Consider the following 12,920-nt stretch of genomic DNA (forward strand, 5'->3'; position numbering starts at 1 on the left):
ACGAGGGCTGGAGGAAAGACTGTCACAAACCTCAGGCAGGGAAGGGGGCGGAGGGGCCTGGAGAAGACCCAGCCCTGGCAGGAAGGAGAGAGGAGCATAGATACATTGATCTCTGAGAGCCAACCCGGCTGAGGTCAGGCTGGGTTGGAGGGTTTCCTGCCTCTGGCAGCGGCGGGGGCAGGGCCTCAGTGGCAGCCGCAGGCCCTGACCACCATGTTGCGGTGCTTCCGCAGGATGACGTTGTTGCTGCTGTCATAGTAGAGCACGGAGGTGGCACTCAGCTTGGTGGGGGCGCAGCACGCCTTGGGGACCACATCTGGCTTCATCAGGTGCACCTGGCGGGGGGCAGAGGCGTGAACACGTGGCCTTCCCCTGGAACCCCTGCCTGCTCTATCCTCCCCCTGCAGCCCAGGCAGGTGCTCCCACGGAGACCCACCCCACCCCGTCCCCCTGCACCCCTGCCCCACCCCACTGCCCTCAGGGCACACCCGCTGCGCTCAGACGGGACGCCCCAGCACACGGTGTGCCCAGGAGCCCTCCAGGGTCCCCTCTGCTCCTCTCTGTGCTTCTGTGATGTCCCTGCTCATCTCTTGTCCCCGTTGGCCGTTTGCGGTCTGTCTCCCCTCCCAAATGTGGGCCGGTGAATGTTCACAGAACCGGACAAAGCCTAGAACTCTAGGCCCACCCTTGGGGTGTCCGATGCTGTTATTCCTCAAAGCACTTCCCACCCCTGGTAACAAGCTCTAAGGCAGTTCCTGTTCTGGGCAGACCGAGAACAAGGGCACAGAGGCCACGCGTGGTGCCGAGTCACGGGGCTGTCCACGGCGGGCCAGGGAATAGGTGCGGGGACCTGCGACCCTCCTAACCGCTGACTGCCAGCAAAGAGCCTGCCTGAGGGAGCGGCCTGTTCTCAGCCTCCTAAAAATAGTTCTCCCGAGCTGTGGCAGGAGGGGCTGCACTACCCGTGACTCCGGGTCTGGGCCCCCAACATGGAGGAGGCCAAGGTGGGGGGAGGCAGGAGAGAAGAGGAAGCCTACCGTACCTGGGTACCTGGGGGTGGAGGTCGCCCCGCAGCCCAGGACTCCTGGCCCTCTTGGAGGCTGCCGAGTGGGACCAGACGAAGCTGGCTGGTGGGGGAACCTGTCTGGCAGCCTGGCCCCTGCCCTCCAGGGCCTGCCTTGTCCCTGCTGCCCCAGCTCTGAGCTAGCCTGCTGGAAGGACAATGGGTGGCTGGGGCCCTACAGCCTCTCAGAGGCCCAGGGGGAGGCTGAGGCCTCCATGCAGATGTCCAGCCAGGCGGGGACGTGGGTGCCGCTGCCCCCAGCTTCCCCAGCTCCACGTGTGGGGGCAGGGCTTGGTGTTTGTGGGCCCACGTAAAAGAAACCGGGGCCACCACTAACCTGTACCGGGCCATGGGACTCTATGTGGCTGGAAACCGGGGAGGGCCTTTCCTACATTGGGATGCTGGGGAGAAGTTGGGCACCACAGGGGTGCAGCCTGAGACAACCCCCACAGGAGAGCTTTGTCAGCTGAGTGACAGAAAGAAGGCCTTTTACCCTATCTGGCACCAAACAGAATGACCTGTGGAGGTTAATGTGCCATTCCATTCAGCTTGTCTTTGAGCTCCTGGGAGACCAAATTGGAGGGTCACTTACTGGCTGTGCATCAAATCACGCATCTGTGGGCCTCATTTTCTCCTCTGCCAAATGGGTATGATGGTTCTTTTCTCATTTCCAACATAAACATTATCTAGGGCACGTGCCTTGTGCCAGCCCTGGCAGGACAGGGCACAGAAATGTCCCAGACACGCTCGCTGCTCTCACAGACTCAGTGGGGAGGGAAGGGGAGACGGGGGACATTGCAGTAGACAAACAGGACCCACGGGCGGTGGCACAGCAAACAGGCCCTCAGCACTGGGAGCATAAGCATGGTGACTGCCCCTGGCAGGGAAGGGACACAGGCATGAGGCGTGCAGGTGAGCAGTGGTGGCTGGGCCCGAAGCAAAAGAGTAGGCCCTCCAGGTGGAGGGAACAGCAAGTGCAAAGGCAGAAAGGTGGGAAGGTCAGCCCATCCTGGCACTGAGCCTGCGCAGGGAAATAAGGGCACTGGGGTGAGTGGGGACGCTGGCGAGGTCGGCAGGGTGGCTCATGAGGGGTCCTGTGTCCCAGGCCAAGGTCTCAGCCTTCATCTGAGGAACGAAGGGAGGCAAGGCAAGTTTCTCAGCTGAGAACAAGGTGCTCAGTTGTGCTTTAGTGGGACCCCTGGCTGCTGCATGGAGAAGGGCTGGGGGGAGTGAGCCCAGAGGGAAACGTTTCCTTCTCTTGGCCCCCAGGACACCGCAAGACCCCCATCACTGCCCTGGCCTCCCAGGTGTAGCCACCTCTCCGGTGTCTGCGGTCTCCCCAGAGAAGCTCATCTGTTCTCAGGACTCGAAGCTCGGCCACATGCCACTCTCTCACAGAGCTTCGGCCTGACCAATCCTCTGACCTCAGACCTGTCGGTTCGGTTTACCACCGGTGGCCCCGCTTGAAGTCTAACTGGGCCTCAAACTTACGGTGCAGCTGGTGCAGAACTGCTGTTTCCCCCGTTCCACCACATCCCCCGGCAACAACTCTGCCCCTAGACAAGGCTCCCCATCCCTGTCCTCACGTGGCCCTCACCTGCAGCTTCCTGGGTTCCTACCACCCCGCAACCACACCCACAAGGAACCCGGCCGCCGGCCACCGCCCTCCACCAGGTGCCCCGACCCCTTGTCAGGGGACCTCAGCAGCCTCTCACTTGGCCCCGTCCATCTGCGCAATGCAGCCAGGCAGATACTTCTAGAGTAGATCATTGACCTACTATTGATAAAACTCTACACCAGCTTCTCAGTTTCCTTAGAAATCAATCCACCCACCTGGCACCTTAGGTGGGACCCTAAGGCCCTGCAAGCCGGCCCCTGCCCCAACCCCAGCATCACCTTCCCGGCCTCCCTGTACTGCCCTGCAGCCCAAGCCCATCCAGCCATCCTGACGTGGGAGCTGCAGCTGTGACCATCAGTCCACATGCCCTCCTGGGCCAGAGGAAGCACACGCATCTCATTGCTCCTGAGCTTCTCCCAAGAAAGGGGCTCCTAGGGGCAGCAAATCCCACTTGATCTGAGAAAGGCAGTGTTACCACAGGGTCAAAGCTGCTGTTGGTGATATGTTTACTCTTGTTCAGAGGCATCACTTAACCTATTACTAGATTAACATAAGGGCAGATTCTACCTAAATGTTCTAGAAAAAAATCTCAACCCTAGAATCAATAAACATTTAAAACACTAAGCGATTTTTCAGCATTTGAAGGTACCCCAGCCACAGCACTGGGAGCGATACCATCTGGGGAAAGCACAAAGGGCTAAAGAGCCAGGAAAGAGCGCCAACAGGGAGGTGAACAGAAGGGGAGACCGAAGCCCAGCAGCTCAGCTGGGCACACCTGCGCCCCGCCCCGTGCACACACGCAGCGGGCGGCTGAATGCACATGCGTGTCACTCACCCCACAGTCATCTGTGTCCCGGGAGCCAAGCGTGCCCGCGCACACGGTATGTGTGTGTTCAGAGCGCACGGGTCCCAGGAGGGACACACGTCTGCTACGTGTGTGCCGTGTGTCTGACCGCGAGCATGTCTTGTCAGTCTGGGGACCCACATACCGTCCGTGAAGACCTTGCACATGCTTGTGCAGTGCACAGAGGGGGGCGTGCACCAGCAGTCAGGGTAAGTCGGGTACATGTGGGTACAGGCGCAGAGGAGTCTACACATCCAGCGAGCCATACAGGCACCAGTTTCTGTACTAGCGCCGGCCGTCACTGCTCGTGCGTGCAGGGAAGGTTCTGGGCAGAGAGAGCTCCCTGATCCCCAGCAGGGGCTTCCATCCCCCTGGCTGTGCCAAGCCCCTATCCCCATGGGCCCGGACCGACGGACGCAGTACTGACCAGGGACTGCAGGATGGCGTGGTTGGTGGCGTTCATGCACGAGTCCAGCGGGAAGGAACACTCTCCCTCACAGTAATAGGCCGAGTAGCCTTGGGGGGCAATGACCCAGTCCTGGGGGGGTAATGGGAGAAGGTGAGTCCCATCCAGACACCCCCTCCTGAGCCCCTGAATCTAGCACCCGGCACAGGATGGCACAGGATGGCACAGGGCGGCCCCTCCCCCTCCCCCAACCCCAGGCCAGTCAGCACCCCCAGGGTCCCTCCAGGCAGACTCCCCCAAGAGGCTGGGCACCGCCGGGAGACCCTCAGCAGGGGGGGCCGGGCACAGCTCTATCCCCCTCACGGGCAGTTGGCACTGGGCAGTGTCCTCCCCACCTGCCCCCACTGCCCACGTCTCCTAGAGTCGCAGGCCCAGCAGATGAGCATGAGTACTGCCCGCCCAGCCTCCCTTTCCCTGTTGCAGATCTGATGTGTTAGGGCTGAGGATTCAGACTATCCTATTTTCATGGTTGTTACCAAAAAGCACCTTCTCACAGGAAAAGTAAGACATTCTCCCTTCAAAAAACAGAGAAGAACCTGATGCATGAGAAAATGAAAGTCACCCATAAATCTACCTCCTCCTGGAACTACACTTAGAACCTCTGGATGGGACTGTTATTTAAGAAGAAGGGGGAGAGTCAGAAATTACCAGCCAGCCGAGGTCCTGGAAGCTGACGTAGAGCTCATGCCGCCGGCAAACGTGCCGGCCGTTGGCACCGTGAACATCTGCATGGACAGAAGCAGGTCTTTTCTGGGGTTCCTGCTCAGGCAGCTACCCCAGGGAGCTCCCAGGGCAGGGACACCCCACTGGGCACATGTGTTGAACAAATGAATGAAGTGAAACTAACGCATCTGGTGTCATAAAGCCCATCCTACAGCTCTGCTGGTGCCATGACCCAGCTCGAGAAATGTCAATGGCTCCAGGTGGCTCCCGATAGCTACAGAGTAACCCTGCACTCAGCCCAGCCTCCCCTGACTTCCAGCCTGTGGCCCCCGATGCTCCAGTACACAGCCATGGGACCCTGGGCCATCAGGTGGCTCCTCCCTTTCTGCAGAGACACCTCCTGATCTCACCCCACCTCTCCTGCTGCACCCATTCCACCGGATTGAGTGGCTCCACGGAGGCCAAAGGGCTGACTCCCCGTGGAGGAATGGAGGGCAGGCGGGCAGGGCAGGCCCACCCCTGATCCTGAGGGGCTCAGTCTGGTGGGGAGACCCTCACATAAACAACTGTGGATCCTCAGTCCCCAGGGGAGACCTGAGAGGCACCAGTGCCTCGAGGAAGGGGCACCTGATGTTGACAGAGGCTTCTGGAAAAAGCCCTGGTGAGCCAGGGGAGGGCCGCGAAGGCGCTTCTGGGTGGCAGGGACGGAGAGGGCAGTGGCTGGTCCTCAGGGCACACGAGACAAAGGAGGGTGTCAGGAAAGTGCTGGAGGGTGAGCACAGGCTTGAAGATGCCCCGGATGGTTCTGTCCCCCGGAGCTGTTCTCGGGCCCAGCCCCAGGCCCGCCCCGGACCTCACCAAAGATCCCTGGGAGTCTGTTCGTGTGCGGCAGCTCATTGGTTTTCTTCGGCGGCCTCCTCTTCAGGGGCCTGGCTGCCCGAGGGGCTCGGACGGGACTGGGGCTCGCCCTGAAAAAAGTGACCAGGAAAGGCTGCTTGGAGCGCGGCGCCCGTCGCCCCAGCAGACCGGCCAGGCCAGGATCCACGCTGTGCCCTGGGACGGAGAGAGGAGAGAGGGCGGTCACTGGGGCACGGGGGACAGCGGGGACCCTTCTGACAGAGCCTGCGCGGGCCCCGGTGCACGGAGGCGGAGGGCCTCAGTCTCCTCATCTGGAGACCCGAGGGAGATGGTCTGAGGGAGACGGGGAGGGAGCCTTGCCAACACAGGGTCATCATTCGTGACAATGGTGAACACTGCCATCCTTGAAGCCCCTTACAGGTTCGAGCGACTCCCACTCGTGACCTCGTGTGTCTCCACAGTAACCTGGACCACACGCTTCACGGAGAAACTTCGGAGCCACACAGTCAGGGTCGCACAGAATGGTGGTTCCCACCCCCGTCTGAGGGCTCTGAGGCCCGAGTTCTCCCACCCCCCCCCCAAACTTTTGGGGAACTTGATGGATCGTTCCCCAGTGGATGGGAGCAGCCGCCAGGACGTAGCGAGGGCTTGTTCTGCCCACCACTGCCAAGAGTAGGGCCCTAAGTGTCCCCCGATGCCCACAAACAGGACACCGGGGGCAGTGGGGCAGAGACATCCGGACAAAGTCCCAGAGCTAGGGTTCAGCCCACGTCTAATTCCAGACCCCAAGTTCTTACTTAAGGCATTAACTCCAGGTTTGTGGGTCAAAAAAGAGAGAAAAGGCCATGGCCAGGGACCCATGGGGGCCTCTGGCTAGGAAGAGGAGCGCCCGTGAAAATGGGATTTGACCCCGAAGCTGCTTAAAGATGAGGATGTCTTGGGAAACACGCTCATGATCCCTGGAAATGTCGAGTCCACCAGTAAAACTAACTTCCTGTACTTCTTTGTATTTCCAAATGACCTCCTGATTTTTTAAAGATTTATTTATTTGAGGGGAGTGAAGGGCAGAGGGTGACGGAGAGAGAATCTCAAGCAGACTCCACGTTGAGCTCAGAGACCGACGCAGGGCTCGATCCCATGAGCCTGAGATCATGACCTGGGCCGAAACCAAGAGTGGGCCGTTCAACTGACTGAGCCACCCAGGCTCCCTGCCTCCTGATTTTTTAATTGTCAAAGTAATACAATAGCAACTATGACATTTGAGGAAAAAAAACATCACTCAGAAATCTCTCCACGCTCCAACACAGCATTTTCATTTTTCTGGAATATTTTCACGTCAGTTGAAGTTTTACACAATGGTGACCATAAGTGTCTGTATCTTTTCCAACTTTTTCATACAAACATGTTCACTGCTGTTAAAATGTCTCCACTATGAGCATTTCAAATGTATAAAATTCCTTTGAGAGAACACCGCATGGTACTTAGATATTAGCTTCACTTTAAACACGTCGGTTATTTCCCAGCTTTCTCTGTAAAGACGAGAACGCCGCAGACCCCTTCATGTTCTCTTCCTGTGGAATTTTCTTAAACGACGGAGAGGATTGGTAACTCAATTTTATGTTTCGTAACACACAGAGCCACCGTTCCCCTTCAGTGTCCATGTCCCCTCAGTGTGGCCACCCTGACGCATGCACGCACACGTGTGTATAGAAACACATGCATTTATCTTACGGTATACAGACGCCCACATGTACAAATACCTATGTTTGCTCCGTTAGCGGGTCTACTATGACTCACTGGGACACACCACAGGTCAAGGGCACTGCCCGTCCCACCCACAGTCCTGCTTGGCTGGTAAAGGTCAGCCCTTAAACAGCTGTGCTGTAGGCCCGTGTCCTTGGGCCAAGTTGACTGAAGACAAGTCAATCCAGAGACTAAACTCTGACCTATGACGTCACCTGCCACACACAAATGCACTGGACCCATCGGAGGCTCCACTGGGGAACGATCCGGCTGGGACAGGAGGTCGTCAGCTGTAGGAGCGGACCCTGGGAGGAGCCCAGAGAGAAGCCACTCGGGAGAGTTTGGGTCATAGCAAGTCAGTCATGAGGAAGCAGCAGACCCATGAGGACCCCGAGCCACGAGCCACATACAAGCCCTGTGAGCAGAGCGACAAGGCCAGTGAGGCCACGAGGAGGACAGAGTGGATGGGAGCAGGAGGGTGACTGTCGTCCACAGGGCGCTGGAGTGCAACACCATGACCCTGGGCTGGGCAGCCCTCCACCCCTGCGGGTGCCGCTGCCCCACCCCTGTTCCCCGGAGAGAACCGTCCACCGAGGAGCCAGGGAGAGCCATCTGTCACCTGAGGCAGTGTTCACTGTTCGCTCTCCTTGTGCACCCGTCTGATCAAGGATCTTGCTGGGGTCTCCCGGGGGCAGAGAGAAGGGGCTGCAGGGAAGGCCCGAGCGGTCTAGGGGGTGGGGCCCGAGGCTGCCCGGCTCTGGAAGGCTGCTTTCTAGAAAGGCAGAGGTGGGCGTCTCTGGGGCCCAGGGTCCCTGGCTCTATACCTGACCCTGTGGGGTGCTGGCAGGCATGCCGTCCCCTTTGCACCTGATGGGGTACGTGCAGCCATGCCTTGAGAATGTGGGCCACACTGTGGCCTCTCCCCTTTGCCCTGGATGGAACATGCTGCTTCTCTGGGCCAGGGGGGACCCATGAAACCTCCAGCCTCACCCCACTTCTCAGTCTGCTCCATCAGTGCCCAGAGGTCTTGGCAGCTCACCTGCCACATCCTGTGCCAGGGCAGGTGGTCAAGGCCCAACTCACACCCCCACCCAACTGGGCCAGGCCAAGATCACTCCCGCCTCTCCCCCAGGCCTCCTCTTGCTCTGGGCACCACCTGACTCTTCCCCACAGACCCAGCCCCACCTCAGCCTGCGGCCATGGGTGTGACCCTGGTGCCACGCTGAAGGACCATCAGGGTGCCTGGCTGAACCCTCGGAGAGTCCAGCTGTGGACCCGGTCTGCCTTTGTCCCTGTGGCTAGGTTACTTCAGCCCGTGAGAAGGAGGGACTCACCCTTCCTCCTGCTTCCTAGGTCTTATGCACCTCTCACTCTCTGCTCCTGGAAGCTCTGCCTGCCTCATGCTGGGAACTGACACCCAGGGCCGATCAGGGCCGCTCCCCAGAAGCCCCAGAAGGTGCCCCGCTATCCATCCACTTGATGACTTCCATTCTACCCCCAACCTGGTCATGGTCCCTGGCCACTTACCCCCAAACCCCAGGCTGCCCCCTCAGGGAGTGGTGTCTCCATCTCTCCGTTCCAGGACCTGGCCCTTCCTTCAGGGTGAAGCCCCAAGGAGGCCTCTCTGAAAGGCCTTCCTTCACAGCTAGAATCTCCAGTTCCTGCCCACGTGCTCCTGATGGTTGTGTGCCCCTCGAGCACTACACTGAGAGCGTGCGTCGTGCTCCGTGTCAGGCTTTGTTTTTACCATCACACATACGCACACATTTGGACACGCACACATAACTCATTTTGTTCTTTTAAGGCTGTGAGACTGTGGGTTCAGGATGAAACACCTCACAGCCTCTCCTGTATTATAACAGAGTAGTGACAACAGGCCAGTCTAGGGCTCCACGACAGGCAGAAAGGGTCTGAGTGTCCTGGGAGACACAGGAACCCATGTCTGAAGATGAGAAAACCCATTAAGTCCGTCTTGGTTTCTAGAACCCTTCCTACCACAAGCCGCCACCTTTGACAGCACACGGGAGACTGTTTATCTACAGAGGAACCTATCTCCCTGCCTGTCACTGTGTTACCAGTGCTCTGGCCCAGCTAGACAGCCTTGCTGTCCTTCCAGACACATCTATTTAGCCATGAGAAGGAGGCCGTGCAGGGAGGAAGAGGGGAGGCTACAGAATTTAGCCCCAAGATGGAAGGCCCCAGAGGAAAAGTCAGAGGGGCCGCAGGAAGACAAGCACATGCAGACAGCATTCCTCCGGTCACGGTGCATGTTTGGCTTGTATATTTTTCACGGTGCTGGCAAAGTGGAGCCTTGGGTGTACGGAGGTGGTCACGTCTTCCTCCCACATTTCTTGGCTCATTCACGAGGGAAGGCCCTTCCGTGAAAGCTGTCCTGTGGGTTCATCCGAGCTGCAGAGAATTTCATGTAAACAGCACAGTGAGGAGGGTGTCCGTGTGCCCGACGATGGTACCAGACCGGTCTCAGGACGCACAGAACACAGAAGATAAATGGCTACATTCTCCTTTGGTTTTTAATTAAAGCCATATCCCTCTTGAGAGAATAGTCTGTCTGGCGGTAGGAAAGCTGGTCAGGCGGCCAGCACCTCGGACAGAGGTGATCACACCTCCTGTGGGTTCCAATGAAACCCACCCTCTGGGACCAGGGCTTCCTTCCCCGCTCAGGCTGCCAGGGGCTGCGTGGGTCTGAGGGTCGGTGACACGGCGAAGGGGGGCTGCCTGTGCTCTTTTTGACGTTGTCCTCCGTCAGGCTGTCCCAGAGCTCCATCCGTGTCAGGCCTCTCTTGTGCATGTCATCGAACCCGGCCTTCTTGGGGATGATTCGGTCCACACAGCGCTTCCCAGTCAGTGGCATGGTGCATTTCTCCACGATTTTGGGATCCTTGTCCTTGGTGCAGTGTTGCATGGTGACCACCACTCTGGTCTTGACGCTGGACCCCAAATCCATGGCTCCCCCCGTGCCTTTCACCTTCTTTCTGGGATCATCCAGTTAGCCAGGTACCGTACTGGGAAACCTGCATGACTCCCATCATGGTGAGGTGCGGGTGTCCCCCTCGAATTATGGCAGACGAGTCATAGCAGGAGAAAAAACAGCTCCCGGGGAAAACGGTGACTGTCTGCTCGTCTGCATTGATGAGATCCGCATCCACCTCCTCTTTTAATGGAAACAGACCCAAGCCCAGGATCCCATTTCACTGTGAAGATGAACAGTTATATCAGCGCTGACGTAGTTGCTGGCCAGGAGAGGGGATCCTATGCCCAAATCGGTGTACATGCCATCGTCAAATTCAAGAGCTGCCCGCGTGATGATCCGGGCCTTGAGGTCACCCACAGACTTGGCTTTTTCACCTTCCTCTGTCCGCACGGTTAGACACTCAATTCTTTTCTCATATTTTTCCCCCTGGATTATGGGGTCCACATCAATGTTAGGAATGTGGACGTCCTCGGGGGCAAACGTCCCCACATCCACAATGTCTTCGCCTCCACCACTGAGGTTTCTGCTGCTTTGCACATGGGCACGTTGAAATTCCTGGTGCTTCTTCTGAAGATGACGTTTCCTGCGCGGTTGGCCTTCCACCCTTTCACCAAAGCAAAGCGGGCCGAGCTGGCCTGCTCCAGAAGATAGTGGTCCCCGTGAAACTCCCTCACTTCTCGGGGCTGGCTCATGATGAGCGCGTGGCCATCAGCCGCCGGCGCCTCCCTCCTGCGCCAGGATCCCACAGGCCGTGGGCATGGAGAATGAGGGCACCCCAGCGCCCCCGCACGGATGTGATCGGCCAGGGTGGACTGGGGTGGCAGCTCCGGCTCCAGCTCGCCCGACAGATAGTGGTGCCCGCACAGCACGTTCCCCCCCACATGGGAGCCAATGATGTAGGGGATCTGCTTGGTCTCCAGTAAAAGGTCCAGCCCGAAGTTGTCCACCCCCACGTTGTTGCTGACCACGGTCAAGTCCTTGACATGTGTCTCCAGCAGCGCCTTTATCAGGTTCTCTGGAATCCCACAGAGCCCAAAGCTGCCGACCATGATCTTGGCCCTGTCAGAGATATCTTTCACAGCCTCCATGGAATCCATGTAGAATTTGGCGCAGGCACGAGTGTTGGTGGCCAGGCTGCGCACACTGCCCTGGGCCTCGGCCAGCACAGGCCCCGAATGGCCGGCAGGGATGCAGTGCCCAAGCACCATCACCAGCCACTGGAGGGCTGCCATTGTGCGTTCTGCCTCCAGGTTCCGGACCCGGTGGGGACAGACCGCTGTAGCCACCGTGTCCAGAACAGGGAGGGCATGCGGGTCTGTGATGCGGGGACCAGGTGGCCCCCCACAGCCTGGCCTCTCCACGCTCCAAGGGGCTCCAAAAGCACCACATCACCCGGCCCAGGGGACCCAAACCCTGTGACTGGATGGGGAAGGAGCAGTGCCCACAGAGGCCCCATGGTGGCATCTGAGGGGAAGACCGACCCTGGGTGCAGGGGTTGGCGGGAAGGCCACTGTCTCCAGCCCCAAACCCCGTGGGTGGGAAGGATAGATCCTCCGCATAACCCTTCTGTGCAGCCTTTTCCATATGGGAGGCCCCGGGGTTCTCGGTCGTCCCCTTCCTTCTCCACTGACACCTCCTGCCCGGGTGACCTGCTCAGGTCCCATGGCTCTCAAGCCACTTAGATGTCAGCTCTTCCCACGCCTGCGCCCCAGCAGTCACGTCCAAGCTGACATTCCATCTGGACGTCAACCAGGGCTCTCAATAACATCGTGGCCAAAAAAGGGACTCTTGGCTTGCTCTCTCAAGTCCTCCCCTCCTCTACTTTTACTTGGGCAGGAAAAAAAAAGATTCTATTAAAAATGGCCACTGGCTCAATCTACGTTTTCCATGATTCCTCCACTACCCACTTTTCTCCATTTCTGCTGCTATCAACAAGCACCTCCCCACTCTCCCCTGCAGGCTGTGTGGCTCCCGGGCCTCTCTGACTTCGCTCTCGCCCCCACCCCAGACTACTGTCCCTGCTGATGTCAGGGGCACGGCCTTTGTTGGATACATATGCTAAGTTTTTATTTTACAATAGTTGACATTTACAACAGAAAAACTGCAAGGACAGTACAGAGTTCCCAGACACCGAGGGCCAGTTTTCCTGGGAAATGTTAACATTGAAGTGAGCGCCGGACACTTGTCACAACCAATGAACCAACACTGGTGTCTGATGATAAACTAAACAGATGTATTCGGATCGCACGGGTCTTCCCCAATGTCCTTTTTCTCCTCCAGGGTCCCATCCGGGATCCCACATCCCGTTGCTACAACTGCTTAGGCTCCTCTGGGCTGTTACAGTATCTCAGACTTTCTTTGTATTTGATGACCTGGACAGTTTTGAGAAGTCTTGTCAGGCATTCTGTAGCATGTCCTTCAATTTGGGTTTGTCTGATGTTTTCCTCATGGTTAGATGGGGTTCTGGGTTTTGGGGGGAAGATGACGAGATGAAGGGTCCTTCCCACCACAGCATGTACAGGGCATTCATATGAGCCTTGATCACCTGAGGTCATGCGGTCAGCTCTCTCCTCCGTGAACTTACCTCCCCCACCCCGTCCCCACTGTAATTTTGGGGAGCATAAGTCACTACGTGTAGTCACACCGGGGGTGAGTGTTGCCCTCCTTGAGGGG

At 58.1% G+C, this 12,920-nt stretch overlaps 2 protein-coding genes across 2 annotated transcripts in view; both read right to left on the reverse strand.

The window, feature by feature from the left end:
- Nucleotides 1-142: 142 nt before the first annotated feature.
- BMP8B (bone morphogenetic protein 8b) overlaps nucleotides 143-12,920 on the reverse strand; it is a 29,837-nt gene continuing 17,059 nt past the window's right edge. Inside the window, exons 4-7 of the mRNA XM_027607586.1 lie at nucleotides 5,513-5,707; nucleotides 4,640-4,716; nucleotides 3,953-4,063; nucleotides 143-335 (exon numbers count right to left, since the gene is read on the reverse strand). Coding sequence (XP_027463387.1) covers nucleotides 186-335; nucleotides 3,953-4,063; nucleotides 4,640-4,716; nucleotides 5,513-5,707 — 533 coding nt within the window. The 3' untranslated portion in view covers nucleotides 143-185. The remainder of the gene's footprint in view (nucleotides 336-3,952; nucleotides 4,064-4,639; nucleotides 4,717-5,512; nucleotides 5,708-12,920) is intronic.
- Nucleotides 9,934-11,479, reverse strand: OXCT2 (3-oxoacid CoA-transferase 2). Its single transcript, XM_027581695.1, is given in 8 exon segments — nucleotides 9,934-9,984; nucleotides 9,987-10,249; nucleotides 10,252-10,272; nucleotides 10,275-10,466; nucleotides 10,469-10,753; nucleotides 10,756-10,964; nucleotides 10,966-11,035; nucleotides 11,038-11,479. Coding segments are annotated over 8 exon segments (1,533 nt in total).

This window comes from Zalophus californianus, chromosome 4, assembly GCF_009762305.2.
Source record: "Zalophus californianus isolate mZalCal1 chromosome 4, mZalCal1.pri.v2, whole genome shotgun sequence".
NCBI classification, from domain to species: domain Eukaryota; kingdom Metazoa; phylum Chordata; class Mammalia; order Carnivora; family Otariidae; genus Zalophus; species Zalophus californianus.